General features: G+C 35.2%; 2 protein-coding genes and 1 non-coding gene across 3 annotated transcripts; all 3 read right to left on the bottom strand.

Moving 5' to 3' along the window:
- Positions 1-264: 264 nt before the first annotated feature.
- LOC135633495 (cytochrome P450 71B26-like) lies at positions 265-2,057 on the bottom strand. Its single transcript, XM_065143019.1, has 2 exons — positions 1,122-2,057; positions 265-1,041 (listed from the first exon to the last, which is right to left on the bottom strand). Exons 1-2 carry the CDS (start codon positions 2,022-2,024, stop codon positions 421-423), a joined length of 1,524 nt encoding a protein of 507 aa, XP_064999091.1. The 5' UTR covers positions 2,025-2,057; the 3' UTR covers positions 265-420.
- Positions 2,058-6,906: 4,849 nt separating this feature from the next.
- LOC135633227 (cytochrome P450 71A1-like) lies at positions 6,907-8,572 on the bottom strand. Its single transcript, XM_065142441.1, has 2 exons — positions 7,692-8,572; positions 6,907-7,601 (listed from the first exon to the last, which is right to left on the bottom strand). Exons 1-2 carry the CDS (start codon positions 8,361-8,363, stop codon positions 6,981-6,983), a joined length of 1,293 nt encoding a protein of 430 aa, XP_064998513.1. The 5' UTR covers positions 8,364-8,572; the 3' UTR covers positions 6,907-6,980.
- An 8,627-nt stretch (positions 8,573-17,199) lies between these two features.
- Positions 17,200-17,283, bottom strand: TRNAL-CAA (transfer RNA leucine (anticodon CAA)). The gene has a single exon. It is a non-coding gene; the product is annotated as a tRNA-Leu (tRNA).
- Between the last annotated feature and the right edge of the window lie 1,536 nt (positions 17,284-18,819).

Here is an 18,819-nt window from a genome sequence, read left to right on the forward strand (position 1 = left end):
CATTGTCTTCTTCACAGTTACTTCAAAGGAATAAAAGAGCCATAATTAGTCAATGCCATGCCATAATCCGACTAAGAGAAGTCTCAATTCTTATCACTCGACAGAAGGTGCTGTTTCGTTTAGCTGATAGAAGCTCTCAGATTTTTTATCGCTGGAGTATACTCTTTTCTCAAAATGAACAATTCAACCACAAAAGTTATGAAATATAGTCACACACTTCTTTTCATGAAACAATAAATCACAAACTGAAGATATCACCAGATGTTTTAATTGCACAAATCGACACATATGACTGTCTTTATTCAATCTGATACTTTAACAGGAACATATTAGTACTAATCATTTAAATCACTTGTACACTAAACAAGCGTATCATTTAAAGTACTTAGACATATTAGTACTTCAACATGCACATGCAATTCAGGCTGTTGGTGAATCATATTTGGTGGCCATGAGACAAAGAGCATACTCTCTATTCATTGTAAAACCAGCTGCTTCCTCCATACTGATGTCCTCCTTCACCATTCCAGGTGGTAAATGCCAATCAAAGGAGTAGATGAGATTGGCAAGCACAAGTTCCACCATTAACATTCCAAGATTTTTACCGGGGCAGATCCTTCGACCTTCGCCAAATGGTATGAGCTTGAAATCCTGCCCACTTGCCTCCGTGGAGTCATGCATGAACCTCTCTGGATCAAAGACATGAGGCCTCGCCCACGAATTGGGATCTCTTCCTATCGCCCAAGCATTCACATACATCCATGTTTTGGGTAAAATATCATAGCCATTAAGCTTAAAGTGCTGCATGGTTTCCCTAGGAAGTAGCAGCGGAACGGGAGGGTGCAGCCTCATTGTCTCCTTGATGACACACTTCAAGAAATGAAGTTGGTCAAGGTCGCTCTCCTCCACCTCCCCTTTGCTTCGGACACATCCTCTCACCTCGTCTTGTGCTCTCTTCATCAGCTCAGGTTGTCTGATGAGCTCCGCCATCGTCCACAGCACGGTTGCTGTGGATGTGTCCGTCCCAGCAATGATAATATTCTGCACTTGAGCTTGGTTATTATGAAAGAGAAAAGGCGTTAACAAGAACTGGATGCTGTGAAAAGGGTGGCATCAACTACCATGAGCACTCCTTTGATGTGGTCTTCTGTTACACCCTCCTCATCCTTTTGCATGCGGAGCAAAGCATCTAAGATGTCTTCATCTTCTTTACCTTGTAGTCTGAATCGATCTTGGTGGTAATCTATAAGGCGTTGGTAGATGCTATCGAGCTTAACGTAGGCCCTTTCAAGTCTGGATCTCATCCCACGTAGCCTATCAACCCACCCCAACAATGGTAAGTAATCAGATAAAAACAAGCCACTTAACGCCGCTTGGGCTTCTCTGAGCATGTCGTGGAGTTGGATGTCGCCTCCATCGTCGAAGCCAGAGCCAAAGGCAGTTTTGCATGTTATCTTGCAGGAAAGCGAGAGCAGCAACTCGCTCAGGTTGACCATGGATGAAGCGCGAGCGTGAGAACATATCAGTTTCGTCACTCGCTCCATCTCTTCTTTTCTTATGTCCCTAAAAGAGTTGATCTTCCTGGTGCTGAAGAGTTCGACGGTGCAGAACTTCCGAAGCTGCCTCCATCGTTCTCCGTATGGGATGAGGGTGACGTCGGAGAAACCGTATGAAAACTTGGAAAAGGAGAGGAGCGAAGGCCGACTGCAGCACTCAAGGTCGTGTGTCTTGAGCACTTCCTTAGCCATCTCCGGCGAGGACACGACGACAACGGGGACTCGACCAAGTTTCAAGTGCATGAGAGGTCCATGTTTCTTGGAGAGTTCCCAAAGGGAGCGATGCAGCAAGCTGCTCCCCAAGAGGTGGAGGTGGCCGATGACGGGGAGCTTGGGTGGGCCTGGAGGGAGTTTCCAGGTCGCCGAGCCACCTCTCGCCTTCCGACCTGCGAGAAGAAGTGAAGACAGCAGTGCGAGAACATCGAGAAGATAAGGGAGAGGTGAGAGCAGGAGGGGAGGAAGGGCCATGGTTGCGTTTTGTGATGGTAGCTCACGTATGTTGTTGATAAGGGAATGGTAGGAGTGCCTGCTGATTTATAGTTGTGACACTGTACCGAGCTAATAAGTATTTTGTTCTTTTGAGATTAATAAAAATAATAAATAAGATAATTATATATCTAACTAGCGGCGGAACAGATCAAAATTCTCTTCTGACTTAACAGTTGGATATTGTGACACTGAGTTGATTTGTTCTCATAGCACAACAAGTACTTTGTTCTTTTGATATTAATGGAAATAATAGATAGGATAATTGTATATCCAGCTAGCGGGACAAGTTAGATCAAAATTCTCTTCTAACTTATAGTTGGATATTGTGGTCATTTTAATTGCTTCACAACAAGTACTTTATCCTTTTGATATTAATGGAAATAATAGGCAGGATAATTGTATATCCAACTAGCCGGATAAATTAGATCAAGATTCTCTTCTAACATATAGTTAGATATTGTAGCAGATCTGTTTTTATATTAATTGTCCACAGCAAGTACTTTGTTCTTTGATATTAATAAAAATAATAAGTAAGATAATTGTAAATCCAACTTGCAGGACAAGTTAGATCAAAAATATCTTGTAATTTATAGTTGGATATTATGGTCATATTAATTACTCCATAATAAGTACTTTATTCTTTTGATATTAATGAAAATAATAGATTGGACAATTGTATATCTAACTAGCGAGAGATAAGTTAGATCAAAATTCTCTTCTAACTTATAGTTGGATATTGTGATCATATTAATTGTTTCAGAACAAGTACTTTATTCTTTTGATATTAATGGAAATATTAAGCAGGTAATTGTATGTCTAACTAGTGGGATAAGTTAGATCAAAATCCCCTTCTAATTTATAGTTCAATATTGTGGAGATATTAATTGCTCTATAACAAGTACTTTGTTCTTTTGATATTAATGGAAATAATATGTACGATAATTGTATATCCAAATAGCAGGACAAGTTAGATCTAAATTTTCTTCCAATGGGAAAACCAACCTCTCAAGCTAACACCAATTTGTCACGTAAGAATCATGTGTGATTTTCTTAATTGTTTTTATTTTTTAATTCAAAAGATGTTTCTTTAAATGGTTTTCTATTTCTAATAATATTTGAAATATCCCTTAATAATCTGTAATAAGAATGACAATAAAAAAGACACAATATGATGTCACTTATAATTATTTTTTATTAATTTTATAATACTTTTAGAACCTTAATAAAATATTATAATACTATTGGAAAATACCGTTGTAATTCAAAACTGATAAAAAAAAAAAAGCAAAAAAATTGGTAGACAAAATATCATTGAGGTTATTGAGAGGTACTTTATGTATTATTTGAAGTATCAGAATCATTTTGGAAAAAAAAATTAAAAACTTGGAAGTTTTCTTATAGAAATCGTCCAAGCATCATTATTAACCTAGGATTTCATAATTATGATGATTAGATCTCACAGTAAGCTTGCATCATTAGTAAGTTTTATTATTTTTTAAAATATATTGGTGATCTGCAATTAGATATCACACCGGTAAACACTTTATATAAAGATAAAGTTATTTTATCTTATCATATTATATTTATATGGTTATATTAAAACTGTAGCAGGCTATTTACATTATAGATTTTTTTTTCTTTGTTTAGATCTTTTTTTTTTAACTATATACAATTTCTCTTACACAATCATTAGGCTTGGACATATAAACTTCCATGTCCTTCTTTCTTTTTAATTTTTAATCTATTTAATTAAGGATAAGAAAATATATCCTCGTTTTTTTTTTTTTTTTTTTTGATATATTACCTTCTTTCATCAAGCCATGACTTGGGCAAGGACAAAAGAGGCATCTACTTTTGACCACACAAGTTGAGTCTCTCCTGAAGGTTTCTTTTGGATATTTGAATAAAATATTTAATCCTTGATGAAGTATTACTTCCTCTAAAGACAGATGTGGTATGATTACTGTGAGATATTAAGATGTTGATGTTTCATACGCCAAGCCAATTGGAACTATACATTTCTTCTGTAGCTGGACAAAAGATTAAACCAAGGTATTGGCCAGAGCTTTTATGATCATAGTTTTAGTTGTAGGTCCCACCATGGAGTAAAGGTATAGAATCTTGATATGCATAGTTCCACCTACCACAGATTGAGTATTGTTGAACTGTCGAGAAGGTCTTTATCAACATATTAATTGTACATTCGCATACTAAGTTAAATGGAAAGAATCCAATAAAAACTTAACAAAAAGCTTGCATGGAGGAACTCATTTTCTCTGAAATCATCCCTGATAAAGTCGAGTGGTAGCTTGAACTCAAATTATTATAATTTTTATAAGTATATATATTATTCTCAACTTATTTAACCTTCATATCGTCTTATCAAAATTTTTTTCATCACTCTGTTTATTCCCTCACTTAAAACCCTTGACATCTCCTTAATACAGAGATTCTTATAGTGATTATGCACAACTACTTGATAATAAGGGTTAGGAAAGAGATGAGAATTACAAGAGTCAATTGTTTAAACTATATTCATATATTTTTATTATATATAATATATCAAATTTATTAGTGATTTATTATTTTCACAATTGTCTGTTTCATGGTGATCGTTATTATGGTATGACGTCTTTATTCTCACTAAATTTTAGATGTTATAATTATTTTTACCCTCGTGATTATGATAGAGGTTTTAATCATATCTTTTTACCCAGAAATTAATGATGGTAATATAAAAAATAAATGTATTGCTATCTCATAAATTGTTAAAGATTTTATATATTGTGTCTTTTTTTTTTAATCAATGAATAAGATAAGATCCAGTGGCAGGACAGTAATCCGACAAAAGTTTTCTCTCCAGAAATTGCAGCCACAATTATCTTTGATCCTATTTTAACCCCTTCAAGTTAGTCAGATTTTTTATTTTTATTTTTTGACCTTTATACTAACGTTACATACTTAGAACATTACTTGCGGAAGAGAAAGAAGGATCTCCCCGACCAATTTTTTGTCCTAATGTACTATATTCATAGTTCAAATGCCTTTCGATTGGAGAAGACATCTCTAGCAATTGAGCTCCAATCGTGTGATGTTCTACCCTTGTTTAACAAAAATAAGCATATGCTGCTTGTGAGTTCCCTTCACACATTTTTCATGTTTCACAAGCCAACGAACGCAAGCAAGCAATTCTATCTCATGTTTATCTTGAATCATAGATTGACCAATGAGAAGGCCAACAAGTTGTTTACGATCATAACTGTTGCATGGACACCTCATTTTTCTGGATGTAGGCTCGCTCCATTGTGACAAAGAGGTATACATTTTTTATTACCATACCAAGTGGATTGAGCATGGTATTCATCAATGTACATACTTGACCTATTTTTGGACATCTTTGGATAAAATTTTAATCAGCATATTCTTATCTGATCAAATCTACATTGGATGTGAGTTAGATTAGGATTCCTAGGTTTTTGAATTTGAGTTTAATTTTGATAGTAAAATTACTCGCCTTGACACAAGCGATAATCATATAATGGCAAACTCAAATAATGAATTTGATGCCATTGAAGTAATCATCTACGAAGAACATGTCACGACTTGGAATTTGATGCCTTATAATCGTCATCAGACAATTTAAATTTAAGGATATTCAATGTATCATATTATTATGTTATATTATGGATATGGATGGAAAATCATATGTAAGCAAAAGATTGGCCACTTCAAAGAATGAGATCTCATGCCTCTTTTAGAATCTCCCGAGCATTACGATTCGATAACGTAAGAAATAGTCCAAGAATAAAAATAAGAGTGAGTAGAAAACACAACATTCGAGAACGCCAAGAGAGTGAGTTTGTATCAAGGAAAAAGCAAAACAATTAAGTGAAGGGAATATCTACAAACTTACTGGAGAAGAGAGTGGAAAGAATATTATTGAAGTAGATAGAGATAGAATGAATAGTTTTGCTTTCCATAATTTCATACCAACACGTAATTCATATATATATATATATATAATCCAAGAAATATAGTAACATAAACACAGGTGATATCATTTCTGACTGTTTCAAATAAAATTATCCCTGTTATATCTAATATAATTTGCTAACCAATTGGTGCATTGGTTACTTTTTCATACACACATATATTATATTAAAAATAGTAAATTTGCACAAAAGAATAAACATCCCTTGTTACATTTAACAGCTTCCAAGAGGACCTGTCTTACACTCCTTTCCCGATGACACAAAGGTTATTGTAAACAACCCCTACATGCAACCAACATCCATCGTCATCTCTAAGAAGAAACCAAGCCCCACCAATAGTGGTATTACCCTCAAAGGAGCCATCTGACCTAGACTCCCTCGTACTCATTTGTCCGCTTACCCTTTGTCACATCAACAATCACTTAGCAAGAAATTGAGATAGACAATGATTAAGGGTTTATTTGAAAACATAATATATATATATATATTGTGAGTACAATCATATTTTAAATATAAATTAATGATTGATAACTTTTTAAATCATATTTGACCCGGATACTACATTGCAAAATGCTCAAATGTGTAAGCATCTCTTATATATTAGCATGTATGATTAATTAGCCTTTAACGTTTGTTTTAATGTCTATATAAGTGTATAGTCATGTAACACAAATCATAGGGGTGAATAATAATTCTCATGTTCTCCATAATTTTCTTCATGGTTCGCTATCTCTTTCGCCCATGACATTAAGGAACAAACCCCAAGTCCACCTAACACAAGTTATACTTTTATGTTCAAGGAGTAAACCTAAAATACTTGAGCCCAACTGTTGTAATAAATAAAAAAACGCAATAATTATTTTATTTTGCAATGCAATCTTACACCAAGACCCTCCACAAAAGCATATTATCTCTGATCACCTAGACAGTGAATATACGTAAATTAGTCCTCTTTTCCTTCATATTCCGTGGCCATGAGACAGAGCGCAGACTTCCTATGCACAGTAATACCGGGTGCTTCCTCCATGTCAACGTCCTCTTTCGTGAGTCCAAGTGGTAAATGCCAGTTGAAGGAGTAGAGGAGGTTCGCAAGCACGAGCTCCACCACTAACATTCCAAGATTCTTACCAGGGCAGATCCTTCGACCTTCGCCAAATGGTATGAACTTGAAGTCTTGCCCCTTCGTGTCGGAAGAGCCATGCATGAACCTCTCCGGATTGAAGATATCAGGCCTCTCCCACGAATTTGGATCCCTTCCTATCGCCCACGCATTCACGTAAATCATTGTTTTGGGTGGAATAATGCATCCATTTAGTTCTATAGTCCGCATCGTTTCCCTCGGAAGCATCAGCGGAGCCGGAGGGTGCAGTCTCATCGTCTCCTTGATCACACACTTAAGGTAGTGAAGTTGGTGAAGATCACTCTCCTCCACCTTTCCTTTGCTTCCAACGCATCCTCTTACCTCGTCCTGTGTTCTCTTCATCATCTCCGGTTGCCTGATGAGTTCCGCCATCGCCCACACCACGGCTGCTGAGGATGTGTCAGTCCCACCAATGAAAATATCCTACACGGCCATCACAAACTTGAGTTTGGTGATTATAAGGGAAATAGCGTCAACAAGAACTCGATGATATAGAAAGGATGTGACAACTACCGTGAGCAGTCCTTTGATGTTGTCTTCTGTTATATCCTCCCCAACCTTTTGCATGCGGAGCAAAGCTTCCAAGATGTCTTCATCACCGTTACGTTGTTGCTTCTTTCGATCAATATGGTCATCGATAAGTCGTTGGTGGATGCCATCAAACTTAAGAAAGATCCTATTGAGCCTGGCTTTCATCCCCCTTAGCGCATCAACCCACCCGAGCAGTGGAAAGTAATCAGACACAAAGAAGGCGGTCAACAACGCCTGAGCTTCTCTGAGTGTGTCATGGATATCGCCTCCGTCGTCGATGCGACTGCCGAAGGCAGTTCTACAAATGATATTGTAGGAAAGTGAGAGCAACAGCTCACTCAGGTTGACGACGAGAGACTGGCGAGCGTGAAAACATATCAGCTTCACCGTTCGCTCTGTCTCTTGTTCTCTGACGCCCTTAAAAGAGTTGATCTTCTTGACGCTCAATAACTCGACGGTGCAAAACTTCCGAAGCTGCCTCCATCGGTCTCCGTACGGCATCAAGGCTATGTCGGAGCGACCGTATGAAAACTTATCAGTGGAGATGTGAGAAGGCCGGGTGCAGCACTCACGGTCATGTGTCTTGAGGACTTCCTTGGCCAGCTCCGGCGACGACACGACGACAACAGGGATTCGTCCAAGTTTCAGGTGCATGAGAGGGCCGTGTTTCTTGGAGAGTTCCCACAGGGACTGGTGCAGCACCTTGCTCCCCAAGCTGTGGAGGTTGCCGATCAGGGGGAGCTTGTCCGGGCCCGGGGGGAGCTTCCAGGCCGCGGTGCTACTTCTTGCCTTCCGACCTGCGAGAAGAAGTGCAGACAGCAGCGCGAGAACAAGGAGAAGAAAGGGAAATGGGGAGAGCAGGAGTGCCATGCTTGTGCTTTGCGATGGTAGCTCGTGTACGTCAAGGGAAAGGAGTCGCTGCATATTTATCGTTGGATCGTCACACTAGCGGCCAAGATGAACCGGGGGGGGGGGGGGCCACGTGGTTTGTTATTCGGTCAGGTTTTCATATGTTTTTTTTACAATATTTTAGAACGAGGGAGGAAGAAGGTCGACTGGCTCATTCAACTCCTCGTAAGTCAATTCGGATCAAAATTCTCTTCCAATTAAAAAATAGAATCATCCTTTGCAGAAAAATCAATTTCCCATCATTAAATGATCAGATTTTTAAAATAAATATTATAAATAACAAGATATAATTATTCTAATACTATTATTTTAGTATTTTTAAACATAAACACTCTAAAGTATTAACAAAAACCTGCCAAGTAATGAATATTTCTGATTCAATAACTCGATTGATGATAATCCAATTTTAAATTATTATAGTCTAACTAACAAGTCTGATCCGATTCTAATAACTATACCTGACTTCACTCACATATCGTAACTCAAGTCCTTTTTATCATTAATTTGATATAATTTCTTAAAAGAAAATACATATAGATTAAATCATATCCTATAAGAAATCAAATCTCTAATTTTCTTCAAAACCTTAATCACATGTAATTAATCGTACCCAGCAATTAAAGGTAGCAAATATATTCCCTTTCAGAAATTATCAAACACTTTTAGATACTGTGTATGTCATTAACCTCCATGATTTCGATTCCTTCACAAAAATTAACGTACCAATTTTTTTTGTCCTTCGTATGACAATTACGTGCTTGGCTATGGCTTGGGGAAGGAAAAAGAAGGATCTCTTTGACCATCTTACCGTCCTATTCGGTCCATTTTTAGAGGCAGTGGATTGGTCGACGACAAACTACGAAGCCTCTCCCGGCCATCGTTTTGTCCAGTGTCGTAGGACAAAGACATGCACGTCCAAGTACCTTTCATTTGGCCATCGAGCTCCATTCACATGCTACTCTTTCCTATAAAGAAGGAAAACCTTGTGGTGAAATTACCTTGTCCATTTTTCTTGCATGTTTCACAAGCCAGTTCTATCTCATGGTTCTCTAGAATTGTTCGTGCATGTCCAGAACTCCATCAATCGGCTGGCTCAAGTTGACCGAATCAAAGCTTACGTAGCTGGCTACTTCTTCTGGCGTGACACACAGAGAGTGCGAAGAAAGTCGGCCGTCATAGAAGACGAAAGCATGCTTGCGACGCAAACTAGTGTTGCACATTTCGATCGAGTGTGTTAAGAGGGCGCTCTCGATTAGGCTATGGTGCTGCGGAGTACACATGAGATTTAACGAAGTTACGCACTCGTGAAGCATGCTTTGCATGCTGCGGCCGCAATCCAGCTGAGAGAAACGACTGTCGACGATGACAACTTCTGCGAAGCTGCGGTGGGGAATTTGAAGCTTCCAAGAGTGTGTGTTACACGTAAAATAGCAAAATGAATCACGATCGCTAAGAAGAGAAGAACCTTAGATTCTGATGGATAGGGTCAACATACATAATTCAACCAAAAAAAACTCCTATTTTTCTAGCTCCTTGTTTTAAAATAAAATAATTAAAAAATTATTATATTAAATAACATACAAGACATTCAAAGTACATAGTTGGAACTTAAGATATACATCAGATTGAACATCAATTCAATCTAAAAATATTTAATTTATGTTTTTTACAATGTGTAAGTGACGAACGTGGGATTTTAGCTTTATATGTTGCGATGATATGTCAAAATCTTTATCAACTAAGATGATCAAAACCTTAAATTTATTAAGTTATGGATCGAACTCGATATATATCTGATAGACTTCTTTAAGTCTTAACGATATGATATCGTTCATTTATTCTTATATTAATCTCTGTCTCATACATGAATATTTTTTAACAATATATAGGTGAGCCTCCCGATCGTTGGATCGCCTTTTAATCTCTGTCTCATAAGATGTAAAAACAGCAGCACGAGAACAAAGAGACTGTAAGGGAGAGTGAGGGGAGCAGGAGAGGAGGAGGTGTCTGTCATGCTCGTGCTTTGTTATGGTAACTCGTGGATGTTGAGGGAATAATATCGATTCCTGCTTATTATTTACAGTTGGATCTTGTGGGAAAAGAGAGGGGTTGGAGATGAACTGAGTTGGTCTTGTTTTGAGATTATGTTGTTCTATTAAGATTAATGGAGAAAATAGATAGGATAATTTCATGTGCTCCTCGTGTGACAATTCAAATGTAAATTTTCTTCTAATTGGAAAACCAACCTCTAAAGCAAATATCAATTTGTCACGAAGGAAACATCATAATCATGTGATTTCAATTTATGAGAATGAGATTGGATAAGGACTTGGCTGAGCCTTGAGTCATTAGGATGATGTGATAATCGATAGATCAATTTGGTCGTGCCGAATATTTGATAAAATACTTAAATTAGTAATATAAATATAAAAAAAAATATTGTGTAAACTTAAATAAGTGAGAGTTATAGCTTGGTTACAAATTGTAGGGGATTCTTAGAATTAAATATAAATTTTTTCCAATAAATAAATATTATAAATAGGAGAGAGAGAGAGAGAGAGAGAGAGAGAGAGAGTGTGTGTGTGTGTGTGTGTGTTTATACCTTTTTAAGGTATTCAAAATCATCACCTCTATGACCTGAGCCACTTTAAATTTGATGATCAAAATTCTTAAAAGACACCTTCAAGTAGATTATCCTTAGAAAACATCAAGTCTCTAATCAAAATAAAGTTCTTATTTTCTATTAATTAATCAATATGCTCGTTCGATGTCATACCAAAGAATTCTTAAATGAACGTAATCTAACCTATAATTAGTTGTCACTAGCAACTAATGATAGGAACATAATCAACAAGTATATTACCCTCTCAGTGAATACGAAACACTTTCTTTTTGTTCTATATTACATAACATTCTAATTTGGCCGCAATGACATATAAACCTCTCCTTGACTGTTTTTTAATCTTTTTTGGTGCTATACATAATATTAGATTTCTTAATCCATTTATTTGGTTAAAATTAAGTAGATCTGATGATCTCCTTGTGTCTTTTGGGATATTTGGAACCAATGTCATAGGAGGACAAAGAATTCTAGTGTGAGAATAAGTCTTACAGAGAGCAAGATGTGAGGGATATTTTGGGTACTTTTGATTTTCAGTGTCTAGAGAGATACTTTTAGAATTTCTAAAGAAGGGTGAAAGAAAAATGTAAATTCTTCGGAATTTTTATGAGAGAATGAACAAAAAAATTAATGCTTGAGTATGAATAACTTAAACACCTCATAATTGATTTTACATAACGAAGAACTTAGTTTTCTTAAAAAATGTAGGCGAGAGTTATTAAACCATCTTATATTTTATCTCACTTTTTATTATGTTTTTATTGAACCGCATTATTATTGAACCACGTTAAGCCTCATATCATATATTTAAAATAAATATTAGCAATAACAAGAGATAATTATTTTAAAAATATTAGCTTGATTCGAAGGTCTAAGAAAGTTTTTTTGTATTTTCAACACTCTAAAGTGTGTGTGTGTATATATATATATATATATATATATATATATATATATATATATGTATATATGTATGTATATGTATATATATGTAATTATAAAATAAATATGTAATACATATATTCTAAAAGAAAAAATAAATATAATCATATTTTATGATTAACTGTAGCCATACATATACATAATTGTACACAGCAATCAAACGTAGAAACATAATAATCAAATCTATTGCCCTTTCAGCACTTACCAAAGACTTTTACGTCTTGTATACGTCTCAATTCTTCGTGATTTTGATTCCTTGTAAAAAATTAAGGTTTCCCATCCCTTTTTTATCCTTCGTATGATATTACATTCTTAGGCTATCGCTCGGGGAAGGAAAAGAAGGATCTCTTTTCACCATCTTATTGTCCGTCCTATTCATGATCATTTGTTTGATTGGTCAACGTCAGCCTGTCTCCGACCATCGTTTTGCTCTAATGGAGTTCGACAAAGACATGCACACCCGAATACCTTTCATTTGACGAAGCCATTTCGAGCCATCGAGTTCCACACGTACGCTGCTCTTTCCTTCAAAAACGAAAGCCATGTGGTGAAAGTACATTTTTCACAACCCAATTCTATCTCATGCTTCTCTCCAATTCTACGTGCATGACCAGAACTCTATCAATCAGCTTTTTATTAGTTGGGCAACTAATAGATTGGATTCAAAGTTCATTTTTTAAAATTCCTAATCCAATATCCAAATCAACTTATTAACTTTAAAAGGAAGGATCATATATACAAGTATAATCCCATTACCACTAACACAAGATCTAATTCCATAAAAAAAAAAAATACTTTATTTAACTTCTTAAAATACTTAAAATACCTTAAATTATGTCATGCGTCAATCTGAATAAGTACGTATCATTAACTTATTATCAACTCTCATACAATATAATCATCCCACTAGATATGAACATGATAATTCACTTTAAAAATAATATATTTAAATCATATTAAAATTTTGACCTTCATAAGTCATCTTTCTAAGCATATGGAACTCATAAGTATCAACCAAACTTGAAAATTTTTCGTAAAATCATGTATGAAGAATATGATATAATGCCACAAATCCTTGTATCATTCAATCTCACATAAAATATCATTGAGTATAAATAGATTTTTAAATTAAGTATAACTCCAATGGATCTATTACTAGATATATAGATATAAAGTATATCTAGTAGCTAAATGATTTCACTAAATACCTAGTGTTGACTTTACATAAATCTTCAATCCCGTTATTAAACTTATGATAATTTTAGTTTAGCTATCACTCAAGGTTGATAGCTATAATAACTAAATATTAGTAATATTTTTTTAAGAGATTTTGATTTATGATATCTTTACGTAGTAATCTCCTAACTTTGTTTATTCTTAACATCCCACTAAACATTGAAAAGCTAAAGCTATATATAGATAACTAAATGTTAACTAACTTTGTTAATTCGAAATATGATAGCTCCTTATTCCTTCAACAACAAAAGGGTTACACCATATATTTACTGGTCTAAATGGATGATGTCATTATCATAGGTAATAATTCTATTGAGATCAATCGGTTTCTTAAACAATTGACGAATCAATTCTCTATTAAACAATTGACGAATCAATTCTCTATTACTGGTCTAAATCGGTTTCTTAAACAATTGACGAATCAATTCTATATTTGTATTTGTATTAAGCTTTTTGTATTTGTATCTGCTTATCTTTTTATCTTCAAATATATTCAAGATCTCCAATCAAATACAAATATATAGAATACTAAAGAAGTTGTTACCCTACTTTCTTATCACTCAAACTACGTAATTACAATCCTACTACGGATTCACATACTATCGACAAATGTTTACTACGGATTCACATAGTTGTATCGACAAATATTTGGTTCCCTATAGTACTTATTGCTTATTTATCTAGATATCTCATTTACAATCAATAAAATTTCATAATTCATGTATCGACCCTCCACAACTCATCGGACTATAGTGAAGTATATCCTACAATAACTTAAAAGGAACCCTCTGTTAGGATCAAGATGACTAAGAGGGGGGGGGTGAATTAGTGCAACGGAAAACTTTTGACGTTTAAAACTGCGTTCATACGACAAGAGCAATTTCGGTAGAAAAACCGATTCGTAAATTACTTTAACTTGAGATCAGGTAAGAAGCAGTTAAAACAAATCTATAAATGCAGTTTGCAGTTATGATGAAAATCAGAATATAAGCGCAAACTGAAATACAATGTTCGTACGAGAAAAGCGATTTACGTCTAAACACCGATTCGGAAAATACTGAGCTTGGAAATGCAATCGTAAAAGCGCAGAAGGTAGTAAGCTATGAAGGAGGTTTGCAGTAAAGATAATCAGCTCAAAGTAAATGCAAACCAGAGAAGACGGGAGTTTACAGTGGTTCGGTCAATCGTGACCTACATCGACTCCTCTGATTCCTCTTCCGTCAAGGCCACCGGCATCTACTAATGATCTTCCTTTACTAGGCGAAGATCAACCTCCTTCTTACACCCTTCTTCTCCTTTTACTGGGTTTAGGAGACAACCCTTATAAGCACTCACTCTCCTCTCTTAAACAGAATTTTAACACTTAAGCTAGAGGAGGGAAATTCTAAAGATTGCAGCAGTATTTTCTCTCTTTTAATCTCTCTGTGCTTGTATATTTTACCCAGGGATTGGAGGGGTATTTATAGGCTCCAAACCAGTTTGAATTTGGAGCTCAAAACTGTCATCTCCCGGAATTCCGGGGTCTGGCGGTTGCACCGCCTGACAGAGCTCGAAGGCTGAGCCTCTGGGCGGTGCCACCGCTTGTCAGGGGTGGTTGCACCGCCTAGCAAAGCTCGGAGACCGAGCTCAAGCGGTGCCACCGCCTGATTGGGGCGGTTGCACCGCTGTCAAAGGCGGTTGCACCACTGTCAAAGGTGGTTGCACCGCCCAGCCAGAACTCGGAGATTGAGCCCTGGGCGGTGCCACCGCCGACCCAGGCGGTGCCACCTCTAGGCGAGAGATCTGGGTCCGAATGGGTTGATCCATTTGGTCCAATTTGGTTCTTTCAAGGGCCTAATTGCCCTTGGATTAAGTTAATAGGATCACCTCCCATTTCTAACTTAATCATCATGCTAACTACGATAATTCTTAAGACTTTTACTACAGCTTGCTCCGGTGCGTCAATCGCTTCTTCCGGCGAGCTTCCGGCGAACATCCGACGGACCTCCGGCGATGCTCCTACGGACTTCCGGCAAACTCCTGGACTTGCGACGATCCACTTGGCGAGTTCCAACGAGCTTCTTTTGGCAAGCTCTTGGACTTCTCGGATTTGTTCCCGCAGAACCTCCGACGACCGTCCGGACTTCTGTCAAGCTCTCGAACTCCTAACGTGATCATAGTTTTTGACTCCGGCGCAACTCCTACTGCATGTCTTACTTTCATCGTAGTTAATCCTGCACACTTAAAACAAAACTTCGATCGAGACAATTAATCCTAAGCAATTAACCAAGTTGTCCGGCATGTCATTGGTCCCTCGACGCTTCGTCCGATTCTTTGGCGCATCGTCCTCTCCTGTGGCCTATTGCCCAATCGGCCAGTTGACTCCGCAACTCTAATATCCTTGGCACAATACCCACTCTTCTTGGCCCAATGCTCGAGTCCACAGCCCGAAGCCTTCTGTCGATACGTCGACCGATCCACCGGCCCGACGTCCAATCTTCTGACATGTTTCTCCGGCACAACATGATTTTTCCTGATTTAATTGTCTCATTCTGATCGAAGCATCATGCGTTACTTAAAACACAGATTAAAACATAAACACATATCAAGTGGTTTCATCATCAAAATACGAGATTCAACCTCCTCAATCATGATATTTTTCTCTGAAAACAATCAACCCCTCATTTTTATACCTTTGCTAATAGTAGGTAACGTTGACGATACAACATCCATGTTGGTAAGTATTACCTACTATATTAGCTGGAGTTTCAAGAAATAAAAAAAATTACACATTTTACATGTGAGTAAGTATTACAAACATCACTCTACTCCAATAATCTAATGTGATAATATCAATGCTACCAACTTATGCTCAATATAGTATTTTATTATTATATTAAATATATTACTATTAACTTCTACTTCAATAAAGATCAAGTTATCTAATATCAATTATGTGCATCTCATGTCTATATTTCTGACTAATTGACAAGACTTCCCTACAAAACTGTTTACTTATGAGATGTTTTACCCATATTAGTGAGATTAATATCTATGATGAAAGCTTAATCTTATGGAGGTATGATAGAGAATGAGCCATAAATCAAGCATCAAATGGTTAACTAATTATGATATAAATACACTTACCTTTTGTATGTTTATTATGTTAATCACCATGATTCAAGGTAATCACATTAATTCATGAGTATGATTCAACCTAGATAATTTTAAGGAAAAAAAAAGTCATTTTTATTATAATAATTCTTCTGCTATATTCGCTTTATACGGTTTCACTAAATTCATCATTTGACACCCTACTGAGTTCATAATATTTGACTCTTCATATTAAATTCAACATTGAAGACGAAAGATTAACTGAGTTAGTTTATAGGGTAAAAGTGAACATTCTCATTAGGTTGGTATTAAGTATTTCATTCTCAAATGGACTAATTTCTTACATTCTTTAAAATAAAATAAAATAAAATAATTAATTATCTTATCAGATTGAATCGTGATAAATAGTATTAGAACAATAACACGACAAAAGGATCTATGTTTAAAATAAATTATTTTTATTAAACGACATAACATTGTTAATGAGATTTACTATCCTTTTAATCAGCATACAAATGATCATTTATAATCATATAAATTTTGAGCAGTGAAAAAATATTGTCTGATTTAATTCAAGAATAATTTTTTTCTAAAACTGAAGAGGTGTTTATTATGCATATTGTCATGCTTAATTCAGAAAAACAAAACAAAACAAAACAAAATCTTGTTATTATTAGAAAACTATATAAAAAATGTCAGAAGTGGGATTTGAACCCACGCCCTCTCACGAGGACCAGAACTTGAGTCTGGCGCCTTAGACCACTCGGCCATCCTGACTTCATATTAAATCTGGTACTAGATATAATATACATCTAGTAGCTAAATGGTCTAACATTACATTTATGTATAATAACTAAATATTAATAATTTTTTTGTCAGGAGATTTTAACTTGACTAATGATATCTTTATGCAGTAATCTTCCAACTTCATTTATCAACATCTCACCATATATGTAAACATTGGAAAATTATATATATATTTCATCAACCTCTAAGAGTATGGTACCACTGCTTTTAAGCTTTTTATATTTATATCTGTTTATATTTTTATCTCCCAATAAAAATATATTCAGGATCTCTTATCAAATTCAAATATACAAAATATTAAAGAAGTTGTCATCCCACTTTTTTATCACTCAAACTATTGAGAAATGCTTGGCTCTTTATAGTAATTATCATTTATTTATTTAGATATCTCATTTGCAATCAAACTTTCATAATTCATGTATCGACCCTCCATATCTTATTGGACTACAGTGAAGCAAATCTTATGATACCTTAAAGGAACCTTCAAGGTCTTTTTCTTCGAAAATAATCAACCCCCATCTTTATACATTTGCTAATGTTGACCGGATAGATAACATTGACGATAGGATATCTATATTAGTGTATATTGTATATCTCTTGGTAAATTCTATTAATTGAAGTTCTAAGAAATAAAAAAAATACACGTTCTACATGGAAGTCAAGTATTACAAACTCCATTATCAATCACTCTACTCCAACAATCTACTATGATAATATCGATCCTATCTACTTATGCTTCAATCTAGGATTTTATTCTCGTATGAAACATATTGCTATTAACTTCCACTTCAATAAAGATCAAGTTATCGAATATATTTCTGACTATGTCTATATTTCTGACTAATTAGTAGACTCTTCTACAAAATCAATTACTTGAAAGGTGTTTTACTCATATTACTCTGAGATTAACATCCATGATGAAAACATAATCTTACGGAGGTACGATAGAAAACGAATCATAAATCAAGCATAAATAGTTAACTCATTATGATCTAAATACACTTACTTTTTAAAAATTTTATCATATTAATCATCATGATTCAAGGGTAATCACATTAATTCATGAGTATGATTGGAGGACTATCAAATCCTCCTCAACCTATAAGTAATGAAAAATAGGTTATTTCGTTGAATTCATCATTTGACACCCTACTAAGTTCGTAATATTTGACTCTTCCTATTAAGTTTGACAATGAAGATAAAAGATTAAAGATTAACTGAGTTAGTTTATTGGATTAAAATGAATATTCTTATTAGGTTGGTATTATGTATTTCATGCAGACTAATTTTTTACCTTCTTTAAAATAAAATAAAAATAAAATAATTAATTAATTACCTTTATCATATTGAATCGTGATAAATGATATCAGAATAATCTATGTTTAAAATAAATTATTTTTGTTAAACGACATAACAGTGTTGATGAGATTTACTATCCTTTTAATCAGTATACAAAGGATCATTTGCAATCATATAAATTTTGAGCAGTGAAAGAATATTCTCTAA

The sequence above is a fragment of the Musa acuminata genome, chromosome BXJ3-3 (genome assembly GCF_036884655.1).
Source record: "Musa acuminata AAA Group cultivar baxijiao chromosome BXJ3-3, Cavendish_Baxijiao_AAA, whole genome shotgun sequence".
In the NCBI taxonomy this organism is placed as follows: domain Eukaryota; kingdom Viridiplantae; phylum Streptophyta; class Magnoliopsida; order Zingiberales; family Musaceae; genus Musa; species Musa acuminata.